Source organism: Gossypium hirsutum, chromosome D10, assembly GCF_007990345.1.
Source record: "Gossypium hirsutum isolate 1008001.06 chromosome D10, Gossypium_hirsutum_v2.1, whole genome shotgun sequence".
NCBI classification, from domain to species: domain Eukaryota; kingdom Viridiplantae; phylum Streptophyta; class Magnoliopsida; order Malvales; family Malvaceae; genus Gossypium; species Gossypium hirsutum.
Window position 1 is genome coordinate 6,165,659 of NC_053446.1, and position 13,357 is coordinate 6,179,015.

The window sequence follows — 13,357 nt, forward strand, 5'->3', positions numbered from 1 at the left end:
TATGCCAGAAAATAAAGCATACTTAAAACAACATAAAAATATCAAAATAACATCAATTTTTGTAATGATTCTCAAAGAAATTTGCCAAATCCAGGTGAGTTATATTATCAAGGTCATGAAATTCATCACCCTTGTAGGCATGACCAGTTTTAGTATCATAGTGAATATCTTCATATTTTGCCCCCATTTCATCATTTTGGGATATAAAATTTGTCTTTATATTCTTTCTATTCTTTTTAATGGATGCTTGACAAAGTTTTACTAAATGCTTAGACGTGCGACATGTACATGACTAATGCCCCTTCAACCACATTAGTAGCATAAATTCTCAACAAATTTTGAAGGATTATTTTGACCACCTCTTTATTGTCCTTCATTGTTATTCTTTTTTTGGTGGTTAGAAGTGTTATTGTTATGGCCACCATGATAACGATTAGTAGTACGTCCTCGACCACGTCCCCCACTACATCCATTAATACGACCACGACCATGACCTTTATATTTTCTGTTTTCATAATTATTGTGTACTACTACATTCACTTTAGGGAATGATCCAAAACCAGTGGGACGAATTCCATGGTTTTTCATCAACAACTAATTATTTTGCTCAGCCACCAAAATGCATGAAATCAATTCAGAATACCTTTTAAAACCTTTTTCATGGTATTGTTATAGTAGGAGCACATTAGTAGTATGAAATGTTGAAAATATTTTCTCTAACAAGTCCTCCTTAGTTATGTTTTCTCCACATAATTTCAGTTGAGAACTAATTTTGGAAAGTTCTGAATTGTATTCACTTATAGTTTTAAAATTCTGCAACCATAAGTGCATCCAATCATAACAAGCTTTAGGGAGCATCACTGTTTTCTGATAGTCAAATCATTCTTTCAAATTATTCCACAGCTTAAGAGGGCCTTTCATAGTGAGATATTCCACTTTTAATCCTTTATGTAGATGCTGAGGGATGAAAATCATTACTTTTGCCTTGTCGTGATTAGATGCTTCTTCATATGCTAATATAGTATTTCCTAGACCTTTAGCGTCTAGGTGAATTTCACCATCTAGCACTCATTATAAATAATTTTTGCCTGAAATGTTTAGGGCCGCAAATTCAAGTTTGGCAAGATCTGACATTGCAATTACGTATATAGTTCAACGGGAGCTATACAAGTAAGTTATATAAAGTCGCAATGACGTGAACTTCACTATGAACTTGTAGAAGCTCGTGTTGATAACATGTTATAAAATAATCAAATAAAAAAACACTTAAAGTAAACAATAGATCAAATCAACATAGAATTTTTTTGTATCTCATTTTCACTCATACAAAGGTTCTATTTATAAGTCATTGTCATTCAATGCAACACATGCAAATGAAGCTTACTTAAGTACTTCATTAACATATACATTAAGCAATTTGCATATTTACTTTCATAATGAAGGAAGGGGTTTTATCTCATAAATGAAGAGAGTAGAATATGGACATCCACATTTATATATTGTTTTTCCCACTTATTTAATTTCAACCGGTAGTAGTTTACTTAAATTTGGCAGCTAATGTCATGGCTGGCATGATGAATAACAGGCAATTGGGTTTTTATGAGTTCTCGTGTCCTCCAGAGGAAGTCAAAGTCCTTTTGCAGTATGATTTGGAAGCTGGTAGCAGACAAAATAATGAGTTGTAATATGTTTTGCCTTTTATATATATTTAAAAAAAAAGACTGCTAATTTATATAGTATTTTGTTTCATTGACTTTGAGAAAGCTGTGTCTTAATTCCTTGTTCATGAAGTGACGTAAGGATAATGACAGGTGAATACTTAGATTATGAAATTATGGGGAAACAAAACGGAATTTATGGACGAAAATATGATATGTGTGGGTATGTATTTAATATGTATATATTAAAATTTAAAAATATTTTTGAAAGATTATATTTTTATACCATCATGCTTTCTTCGAATACATATAGTATTCAAGTGGAAGCAATCTACTAAGCTAAAGCGGTCAAAAAATAATATGTATATATTAAAATTTAAAAATATTTTTGAAAGATTATATTTTTATACCATCATGCTTTCTTCGAATACATATAGTATTCAAGTGGAAGCAATCTACTAAGCTAAAGCGGTCAAAAAAACAACCAACGAACACCACGATAAGATGGAATAAATCGGTGGACTTGGGGGGGGGGGGTTTCGTTGATCTATGATGGCATCTTCTGTGGAATAGCTGAAGTGAATGAGAGTAGGTTTCCTTTCACTTTATCCACTTCAATATTTTTGCCTAAACACATAGAGCCCCTAACGCTGAACTAATCTACTGTGCGATTTACAGACAGCTTGACATTGAATCTTCAACTATCAGCTATGGCTTCCTTCAGGACCTTACTTGGTACACCTTTATTTGCTCATTTTCATTCACCTGTTTGATTAATGCTTACTGGATTTTTATCATTAATTATATACTTCATCTTGCATGAACATGTATCGCCTTGTACGTGTGACTAAGATCTTTTTAAACCATCACTAGTTATTGTCTAAGTGTAAGATAACATCATGATCCGTTCAAATATTTTGTAATGCAGACAATATGTTCGTAATCTATATCAGTGTCTTCCTGTTGGACTGACCTTTGTTATTATTGCTTTTACAGTACGAAAATATGCTAATTCTAAATATTGTGATGGATATGCAGAGGGGTTCACTTTAATTTGTGAAGGGAAACTTGATTTTGGTTCATTCTGCATTCAAAGAACCATCATAGATTTCATAAACCTGGTGTTCCTCTTTGTTTTCTATCTACTTTTGTATGTACGTTCAGTCATAAAACAGCAACGCAGAGTTGTGAACAAAAGGGACAGGATCTCCATTGTTGTTTCTATCTGTTGTGCTCTCATTAGTGTACTGTATCTTAGTGTTGGTTTATGGAATCTAATAGCAAGAAATGGTGGATTTCATAGCTTGAGCTGGTTGATTGAGCTTATCAGGGGATTAATTTGGATTTCATTATCAGTTTCATTGCTTGTTCATACATCACAACCGGTGAAAATTCTCATCTCCGTGTGGTGGGTGTCATTCACTTTACTGGTTTCGATTCTTCATATTGAAGTCCTATATAGAACACACCGGATAGAAATATTCGACATTTTCCCATGGCTTGTGAACATATTGCTGTTGTTTTCTGCCTTTAGAAACTTCATTGATTTGGATAGGAAACATGAGAGTCTATCAGAATCTCTATTAGAGGAAAAGGAAGAAAAAGACCAGATAGAAGTTTGTGAGGCCAATTTCTTTAGCAAATTGTCATTTTCTTGGATTAATCCTTTGCTTTCCAGGGGTTACTTGAGACCCTTAGCTCTCGAAGACATCCCTTCTATTAGTGCTGAAGATGAATCCAATTTGGCATACCAAAAGTTTGCTAATGCATGGGAGTCCCTTATAATAGAGGGAGGCTCAAGTGATAGAAATAACTTGGTACTTAGGGCCATAACAAAAGTCTACTTTATGGAAAATATGATTATAGCAGTTTGTGCAGTTCTTAGGACAATTGCTGTTGCAGCACTTCCATTATTGCTATATGCTTTTGTAAATTATTCAAACCAGGAAGAGGAAAACCTGCAGAAGGGTATTGTTTTACTAGGATGCCTCGTTGTTTCTAAGGTTGTCGAGTCATTGTCGCAGAGGTATTGGTATTTTTCTTCGAGGAGGTCTGGAATGAGGATGAGATCGGCACTAATGGTGGCAGTCTATCAGAAACAGCTGAAGCTTTCGAGTTCAGGAAGGCAGAGACATTCGACTGGGGACATTGTGAATTACATAGCTGTAGATGCCTACAGAATGGGAGAGTTTCCATGGTGGTTTCATTCGACTTGGAGTCTTGTATTGCAGCTTTTCATGTCTATTGGAGTCCTTTTCTCTGTTGTTGGTTTTGGTGCTATACTCGGTACAGTCCCTCTTGCCATATGTGGATTCCTTAACACGCCATTTGCAAAGATCATACAAAAGTGCCAATCTGAATTTATGATCTCACAAGATGAGAGATTGAGAGCCATTTCTGAGATCTTAAACAACATGAAGATCATTAAGTTGCAATCCTGGGAGGAGAAATTCAAGAGCTCGATCGAATCCTTACGTGGCAATGAGTTCAAATGGCTTTCTAAACAACAGTTTTTGAGGCCTTATGGCACTTTCCTGTATTGGATCTCTCCAACCATTGTTTCTTCAATTGTCTTCTTGGGATGTGCTCTATTTGGGAGTGCCCCAATGAATGCTGGAACCGTTTTTACAGTTCTTGCAACTCTAAGAAGCATGTCAGAACCTGTTAGAATGTTACCTGAGGCACTTTCGATTCTTATACAAGTCAAAGTTTCTTTTGAGAGAATCAACACTTTTCTGCTTGATGATGAACTCAGGCATGATGAAGTAAGGAGATTTCCCCTGCAGAGTTCTGATAAAAGTGTGACAGTAGAAGCAGGCAATTTCAGTTGGGTTCCTGAAATTGCAAGTCCGACACTTAGAAATGTGGAGCTAGAAATAAAAAGAGGGCAGAAGATAGCTGTTTGCGGACCAGTCGGGGCTGGAAAATCCTCAATCTTGTATGCAATGCTGGGAGAGATCCCGAAACTTTCAGGAACTGTGAGTTGCAAAACAAGTATTCCAACATGCACATTCAGTAAGCATTGTCTTTTTGTCATTGATTATAGTTCTTTTTCCCTTAATGCTTGTTATAGGTTAGCGTGTTTGGATCCATTGCCTATGTTTCTCAAGTTTCATGGATCCAGAGTGGGAAAATTCGCAACAACATACTCTATGGAAATCCGATGGACGCAGACAAATATGACAAGGCCATTAAAGCTTGTGCTCTCGATAAAGATATCAATTGTTTTGACCATGGAGATCTTACAGAAATAGGTCAGAGAGGGATTAACATGAGTGGAGGGCAGAAGCAAAGGATTCAACTCGCTCGAGCAGTCTATGATGATGCCGATGTCTATCTTCTTGATGATCCTTTCAGTGCTGTTGATGCACATACAGCTTCTGTTTTGTTCAATGTGAGAAAGCTTCTTCACTTAGTTTTGGCTCTAGAGCTCTCTCAATCTCTACTTTTTCTCAGTCATTGCTCGGTCATGCTTAGCCTATTCCTCCAGTTCAATCCACCTTATAACCACCACCTGTATTTCCACTCATTGTTACCAACTACCGAGTCTGTTCTAGTCTTCCTTCCCATCGTCATTCAATTCATCCCATGTCACTTATTTATAACGCTTCAACCGAAGAACTCTCAACAGATACAAGTTTAATTTTCTTTATACCATAATCAAACTAACTTTTATGATTGCAGGATTGTGTTATGACTGCACTAGAGAAGAAAACTGTCATCTTGGTGACTCATCAAGTGGAGTTTCTCTCACAAGTTGATAGAATTTTGGTAAATACGGAGTTCGGATCTATGTTTATATTTTCTTAATCTATCCTTATGTTTTTCTGGCTTTATCAAAAGAATTATTTGTTCTTTTTTGCCTAGGTTATGGATGGTGGACAAATTACTCAATCAGGGAGCTATGAAGAGCTATTAATGGCTGGGACAGCATTTGAGCAACTTGTGAATGCTCATAGAGATTCCATAACTGCGTTGGGTACTTTGAATGGTGACGGTGGAGGAGAATCTCAAGAGACAGCTGCAGAGATGTCTAATAGATGTTATCCAACTAAACAGATCAGTGAAGGGGAGAGCTCGGTGAAAGGTCCGTCTGGAATACAATTAACACAAGATGAAGAAATAGAGATCGGCGATGTTGGATGGAAGCCATTCATGGATTATGTTTCGATCTCGAAAGGATTTCTTTATCTATCTTTAATCATATTGGCTCAGTCTATGTTTTCCGTTCTTCGGGTTGCTTCGTCCTACTGGCTGGCGTTTGCTATACAAATTCCTAACATTACCAGCAGCATGTTGATAGGAGTTTACAGTGGAATTGCCACGCTTAGTGCTGTTTTTGTGTTTTTTAGATCCCATTATGGTGCTCATCTAGGATTAAAAGCTTCTAAAGCATTCTCCTCTGGTCTCATCAATTCCATCTTCAGAGCTCCAATGTTTTTCTTTGATTCGACTCCTGTTGGGAGGATTCTGACCCGAGTAAGACCAAATTTATCAATGAGCCCGGACTTAACATAATGTTTCATGTACCCTTGGAGTGTTTTCCTGAGATACTAAAATTCATTTTATATAAACTCTTGCAGGCTTCATCAGATATGAGTATCCTTGATTTCGACATACCATTTTCCATTGTCTTTGTGGCAGCTGGTGCAACTGATTTCATAGCAACAATCGGAGCCATGGCGTTCATTACATGGCAAGTTCTCATTGTTGCTGTTCTTGCTATGGTAGCAGTAAACTACATTCAGGTGGATGCATTTTCTTTTCACTTGATTTGCTCAAATCTCATTCACTGCCAAGGTGAAAGAGCTTTTCACCTAACATCTTTTTCCATCAAACCGCAGCGGTATTATATGTCCTCTGCAAGGGAACTCATAAGAATTAATGGAACAACGAAAGCTCCCGTTATGAATTATGCAGCCGAGACTTCGCTTGGGGTGGTCACCATTAGAGCTTTTAACATGGTGGATAGATTCTTTAGAAATAATCTGAAGCTTGTCAACACAGATGCCACACTTTTCTTTCTTTCTAATGCGGCCATGGAATGGCTAGTTCTAAGGATTGAAACACTTCAAAACCTTACTGTATTCACTGCTGCATTTTTCGTTCTTCTGCTTCCAAAAAACCAAGCCAGACCAGGTAATATAATTTCTATTAACCAATCTTCATGACAAGTAGAGAATGTTCAAAGCCATTAATCTAAAACTTTTTTATCTGCAGGACTTGTTGGTCTCTCTCTCTCTTATGCTTTATCGCTGACCAGCACGCAAATTTTTGCTTCTCGTTGGTACTGCAACTTATTGAACTACTTGATTTCGGTTGAAAGGATAAAACAGTTCATGAACATACCTGAAGAACCTCCGGCAATTATAGAAGATAACAGGCCACCATCTTCTTGGCCCTATAAGGGTAGGATCGAATTGCAAGAACTGAAGGTAAATAAAAGAATCTGAACTGGAAAATGGTTTAAAGGGTGCTGAAAGTCTGATGAACTTGTTTTCTTTGAAGTTGAACCAAATCTATGTCTTATATGGTATCATACAACTAATTCATGTTATTTGATTCAATGCTTTGTTTAGATAAGATATCGCTCGAATGCTCCTTTAGTTCTCAAAGGAATCACTTGCACTTTCCTAGAAGGGACCAGAGTAGGAGTTGTTGGACGGACTGGAAGTGGAAAAACTACGCTCATAAGCGCCTTGTTTCGCCTAGTAGAGCCTTCAAGTGGGAGAGTACTTATAGATGGACTTGATATATGCTCTATGGGACTGAAAGATTTGAGAATGAAGCTTAGCATCATTCCTCAAGAGCCAACTCTATTTAGAGGCAGCATTCGAACTAACTTAGACCCCCTAGGCCTCTATTCAGATGATGAAATATGGAAGGTGAACCAACTAATCATGGATATTAAAAAATTCTAACAATGAGCTTTTGGAATTTACCCTTATGTTCCTGTGGCAGGCTTTGGAGAAGTGTCAACTTAAAACAACAATCAGAGCCCTGCCAAACAAGCTAGATTCATCTGGTGAGTTGAATTTTAGTTGTGATAAATTGCCTTTTCTCAGTTAAACAGACCAAAAATGATTGTTCTGCCGTTGTTGTTGAATTGACAGTGAGTGATGAAGGTGAGAATTGGAGTGTGGGGCAGCGGCAACTCTTTTGCCTTGGAAGAGTTCTCTTGAAACGGAACCGAATCCTGGTGCTGGATGAAGCCACTGCTTCAATAGACTCTGCAACCGATGCCATTTTGCAAAGAATTATAAGAGAAGAGTTCTCAAATTGCACCGTCATAACAGTGGCTCATAGAGTTCCAACTGTTATAGACAGTGACATGGTCATGGTCCTCTCCTATGGTAAAGCTCTTCTTTCCTACTTCTAATATCAATCAAATGATCCAAGTTATAATCACATTACTGCAGCATGTATTATTTTGAACTCCAATTTCACTAGCAAATCTGGGATTCGGGTCCCTGCAATCCTTTCTCATACTAAGAGACTAAACCAATCAAATGAATTCAATGTTGATCGAGTATTATATGTGCAGGTAAATTGTTGGAATATGATGAGCCTTCAAACCTTATGGCAACAAAATCTTCCTTTTCTAAGCTAGTAGCTGAATATTGGTCAAGTTGCAGGAGGAATTCAATTAAAAATTATCAATGATTAGAACAAATATTGGCATGACAATAAGATCAACCATGTAGTGTTATTATCTTGAATAGAAAATTTCCAGAGTCTTCCAAGAGCCGTTCTTATTGATTTCTAGGAAGGTAGAGGAATACATGAAAATTTGTAGGGATTCAAGCTCTTTGTACCCATTATTTCCATATGAATAATGGAAGACTATAATGAGAGTATCAAATATTTATCTTGAATAGAAAATTCATTTTTATATTATTTAGTCTAATGTTCTTTGTACCAACTACTATCTCAATTTCCAAATCCTTTTCAACCAACATTATTTCCCAAATCAATGTAATAAGTACTTATAACACATTTTATAAACTAGTCAAAGTAAATGGGTAAAAAAAAAAACAGAAAATCATGATAGAGATTAATTCACCATTGCTATTAAATATCTCTGTGAGTTAACCCAAACTGCCTGCATCAAAGAATTGTAGCAAAAACATAATTTTGCTACCAAAAATTTCTAGGATATAGCCAAATAATGAATCAATTAACTGACAAGAAGCAGAGAAAGAATAAAAATATATATATTTTAAAAAGTAATTATTAATAAAATTAAAGACAAATCCATATAAAATAAGCAATCTCTGAGGATTCTTTTATGATTGATTGAAGTTATATACATAAGAAAAACGAAGAAAATTATTTCTATCGCATCTGTTTCCAGAAATTATAATAACCTTTCACTAATATTTTAACAGACTTCTCTGTGATTTCGCCTGCTTGGAAACTTCCACTACTCTCAGTTTGCCCCTTATTTTACAGATAAATGGATTTGTTAATGTTAGTACAAATTTCCGGTAAGAAAAAACCTCAAACATGAACGGAATTCGAACAGCAAAAGAAGAAATAGGATAAGATTCCAATACGTGTATCAAGCTACTATATTTAAGGTTATATTTGCCCATCTATTTTTGTTGTGTAAAAGAGTTTAAAGCAAATTAACCTCAGGATACAATGAAGCCAATGACTATTTACGTTTTGTACTAACGAGAATAGTTCACTAAGTACTGAGCAATGTATAACAAGAAACTCAATTTTTATAAAGATTTTTGCAGTAATACTTTATAGAATAATAATATTAGAAAATTGAGGAAGGAAAGAAAAATTTTAGAATTTGTTGATGTGATTTCTAAATGAAATCTCATTCCTAACTTTTGACAAATGACTAAAAGATTTATGTTTTGATTAATTACACCCATTCATGCAACTTGATGTTGTACATGCACTTGTTGTTTTTCTTGGTGTTTAAGGTTTAAAGTTCGTGCCTTGTAATTATTTCTAAATTCACTCATTTGTGTAAGTTGTACCATTAAAAAAATTTATACTTGAAAAATTGAGGTTTTGGGTTTCAATTTAGAGATTAGGGGTTCTAGAAAAAAAATTTCTCAAGGTGTTAAAATTTATAAGTTTAAATTATTATTTGGTCCATTTGATAAAAAATTGTCACGCATTTTATTTATTATTTTTTAAAATATAATTTAACAATATGTGCTTATGTTAAGAATCTCCTTAACAAATTTACCAAAATAATTATTTAAAAGATTTAGGATTATTCTTTTAATGTTTGATATAAATAATTTAAGATTTAGGAATTAAAGTTTAAAGTTTTTGGCATTGACTTTGGTGTGGAAAGCATAAAGTAGAGAGATGATATATATATATATAAGATTTAAGGTGAGCTGATTGAATTTTAGTTTAATTGGTACGAGCATTGTTGTCAATACAAGAGGACGTGGGTTTGAGTGCGCTGGAGCACATTATCTTCCTATTTATGGGTTGGGGAGAGGTTATGGATAATTTTAGGTATTGTCTCAAAAAGAGTTCTTCCTAAGCTTAGGGGTCTAAGAGATTGGTGTGTTGTCTATAGAAGTTTCTAATGAGAAGATTAAAATTGCTTAATTTAATATGCCATTTCTAAAAGCATTAGGAACTCAGTTTTTTAGTTGTACCGATACTGAAAGTTCTTAGCCTTGAGAACTTCTCTTATTTCTGAACCACAAGCCTCTGTTCATTGGCTTAGAAGATAATTATGAAAGTGATTGTTAACAGACTGAAGAGAGTCATGCCTATCCTTCAATCCTAATCAAGTAGGTTTTGTGCCTAAGATACCCTTTCTTGATCAAGTTTTAGATTTGGTTCCATAGGTGGATACACTTTTCCATCATGTGTTTTTAGTCTTTATGGAAAAGGCAATACCTCAAGGTGTCTGTCTTGATACTTAACCTTAATTTCTCTGCGTGTTTGGTGAGGTTGTCTCTTTTTATAGCGAAAAGGACTTCTCGTCAAGGTCTATTGAGGGGTGTATAAATATCGTACTTTTGCAAAGGTGATCACCTTGTCTTATTATCTTGGAAGCATCGAGGGGACCGTCGTCCGAAGAATTCTCCCATGCCCTTTCTCCTCTTTTACTTATTTCGTTGTTGCTTGACCACCATAGTTTCTTCAGCGTTGATATAGTTTTCCGCCCTTACAAGCAGGTACAAGAAGACCTTTGGCGACTTCTTTGAAAGAGACTTGAACTCTCAATCTCTTAATCCATTAGTAAATATTCCAATTCTGATGGTGTGGTCTAAATTTTTTATTTGGAGAGTTTCAACGTTAAATTAGGTAACATTTCTTTTAGAGTTTCATCCACCTATTGCTTTACTATCATCAAGGTGATGGGTGCCCTCTTGTGGATAATGTTGCTAAAGAAATGGATCATAAACTTCAACCCAAGCTCTTAGAAATTTGATACGAACCTTGGTTTTAAGGAACAAAACCACAAGCTTGTTGTCTTCTTTAGGGTAACAAGATGTAGAGCCATGCCCTGAAATTCTAGGTAAAATTCGAAAATAAGCGTATTAAGTGAAGTCTTGAGGAATTAATTTTATTTGCAGGAAATAAATTTTGTGAAAATGATTATGATTATGAAATTTTGGAAAAAAAGACCAAACTATAAAGTCAAAAAAGTAGAATAACCTAAAGTGTAAATTTTCCAACGATTAAAGAAACGAGCTAAAGATTATTAATAAAGTAACATACGACTAGGAAACTAGATTGGAAGAAAATGAAGTTTGGACTAAATTGAATAAAAATAAAAGTGCAGCTTTTCCTTGAGCAAGATTATATTATGGTTGATATTGTGATTTGTGGAGCCTCCAAATGTTCAGTTTCATATATGGAACATGCTCAAACTAATTAAAAAACCAAAATTTTATCTTATAAATTATCAAAATTGAATACATTTTTCGCTTACTAATACAAGGCAATATAATTATAAACTCTGTAAATGGTCTAAGCATTTATGTAGTACAACATTACTTGTTCACACTCTTTCAAACTTCAAATGGTGATGCGATCCTCTGAAGATGCTAGTTCAATCTTCACGGGAAAAGCTTTCACATGTGTTTTTAAACAACTAATGTGATCATCTCAAAGAGCTTAGTAAGTAAATAACGATATTTCTTTTATGAACATTAAACTTAAATTCATTTGGGCCATATATTAATGAAGGTTTAGTTCCAATATTTTATTGTCACATTACTAAAACTAAAGTTACTTCAATATGTTTTCTTTCAATTATTTTCTTTACACATATAAGGTGATTACCATTTATGATATTCTTACTCTGAGTATATTCATTTGTAAATTTGTAAAATTTTCAAACAGATTAGTTAATAAAACAATTCATGGATTACATTAATATACTTTGTATAATTGTCCTCATGTGGTTTTTGCATGCAAAGCAAAATAGAAAAAAATATTGATTCACTGGTTGTCTAATGTTTAAATTAATACTAAGCGGTGTTACGTGGTCAGATCGTAATACGAAAAAATAACTTATGTCGAAACTATTTTTATGTTAAAAAACGGGGATCGACTTTGAAAATAAAATGGGAGTCGCCACCGATCTTTTATTGTGGTATGATCGGATCACCTCGAAAATAATTTTAGGTCTGCGAATTTTGAGAAAACAGGTTCGGGAGTCGGTTACGCACGAGGAAGGGTTAGTACCCTCATGACGCCCAAAATTGGTACCGAATTGATTGTTTAATGTCTTGATGTCGAAATTTTGAAATGATTTTAAAATTCGATCCTTTTATCCTGAATAAAATGAATTGGATGATAATGTTCACTTATTCCAGAGAAATAAATTGTCATACTCAGTAAGTTAGAGTGCAACATTTCAAATCTTCAAAATTAAGTTTGTCTTAAAAAATCATATGTTTTGAGAAGGATACTTGGTTATTTGGGTCAATCGAGAAATCAAAACCCAGTAAGTTAGGGTTCAATTTCTTAAAATTCCTAAACACCAAATATTACCTTTATTTTAAAATCAAGATAACAAAAGGTTATATCCAGTAAGTTAGGATCCAACATCTTGAAATCTTAAATGCTTTATTTTAAAATTGTATGGTTTAAATAAAATGGATACTTGATGACGTAAATTCATCGAGAAGAATTGAAGCCCAGTAAGTTAGGGCACAATTCTCTCGAGAACTATTAAACACCAAGCTTTTTTAGGAATTTGGAATAAAACGATTATAATGCTTTAATGAAATGTCATTCTTACAAACAATATAATTGAATAACAATATACAAAGCAAATGATGAATAGCAAACTAATTCTACAATTTGGAGCAACCAAACATATAATGCGTCAACATTTATAATCAAATAAACTAATAATCAATCTTACAAATAATAAAATGGGAATAATTAATACAAAAATAATTTAATCACAAGTAAACCAATCAAAATAATCTAAATGAATAAATATTTTAAAACGTAGAATAGAATTTTATAAGTTACAAATTATAATATATTTTATACACACATATATATATTAAAATAATGTCATAAATAACAATGTATCGAATTAACAAAAGAATTTAAAATAATGTTGATAAATTTAAATCATATGGATAATAATTTAAAAGAATAGTGTGTCATATATTAAAAATTATTCTAATAATTAGTTTAAAAATTATATTCAGCCAATATTAAAATAATATTAAAATAATGAA

General features: G+C 34.0%; 1 protein-coding gene across 2 annotated transcripts; it reads left to right on the forward strand.

Annotated features, from left to right (window-relative positions):
- Window positions 1-2,132: 2,132 nt before the first annotated feature.
- LOC107916359 (ABC transporter C family member 8) lies at window positions 2,133-8,552 on the forward strand. Of its 2 annotated transcripts, XM_016845618.2 has the most exons (13): window positions 2,133-2,246; window positions 2,337-2,393; window positions 2,697-4,636; window positions 4,732-5,052; window positions 5,343-5,429; window positions 5,526-6,137; window positions 6,242-6,406; window positions 6,503-6,797; window positions 6,879-7,093; window positions 7,238-7,543; window positions 7,620-7,683; window positions 7,772-8,011; window positions 8,203-8,552. In XM_016845618.2, the coding sequence occupies exons 2-13, from the start codon at window positions 2,369-2,371 to the stop codon at window positions 8,319-8,321; spliced, it is 4,389 nt and encodes a 1,462-aa protein (XP_016701107.1). In that variant the 5' UTR covers window positions 2,133-2,246; window positions 2,337-2,368; the 3' UTR covers window positions 8,322-8,552. The 2 variants fall into 2 exon arrangements, with proteins under 2 accessions (XP_016701107.1, XP_040958884.1); XM_041102950.1 differs by lacking the exon at window positions 2,133-2,246 and having other exon boundaries at window positions 2,253-2,393.
- Window positions 8,553-13,357: the final 4,805 nt, after the last annotated feature.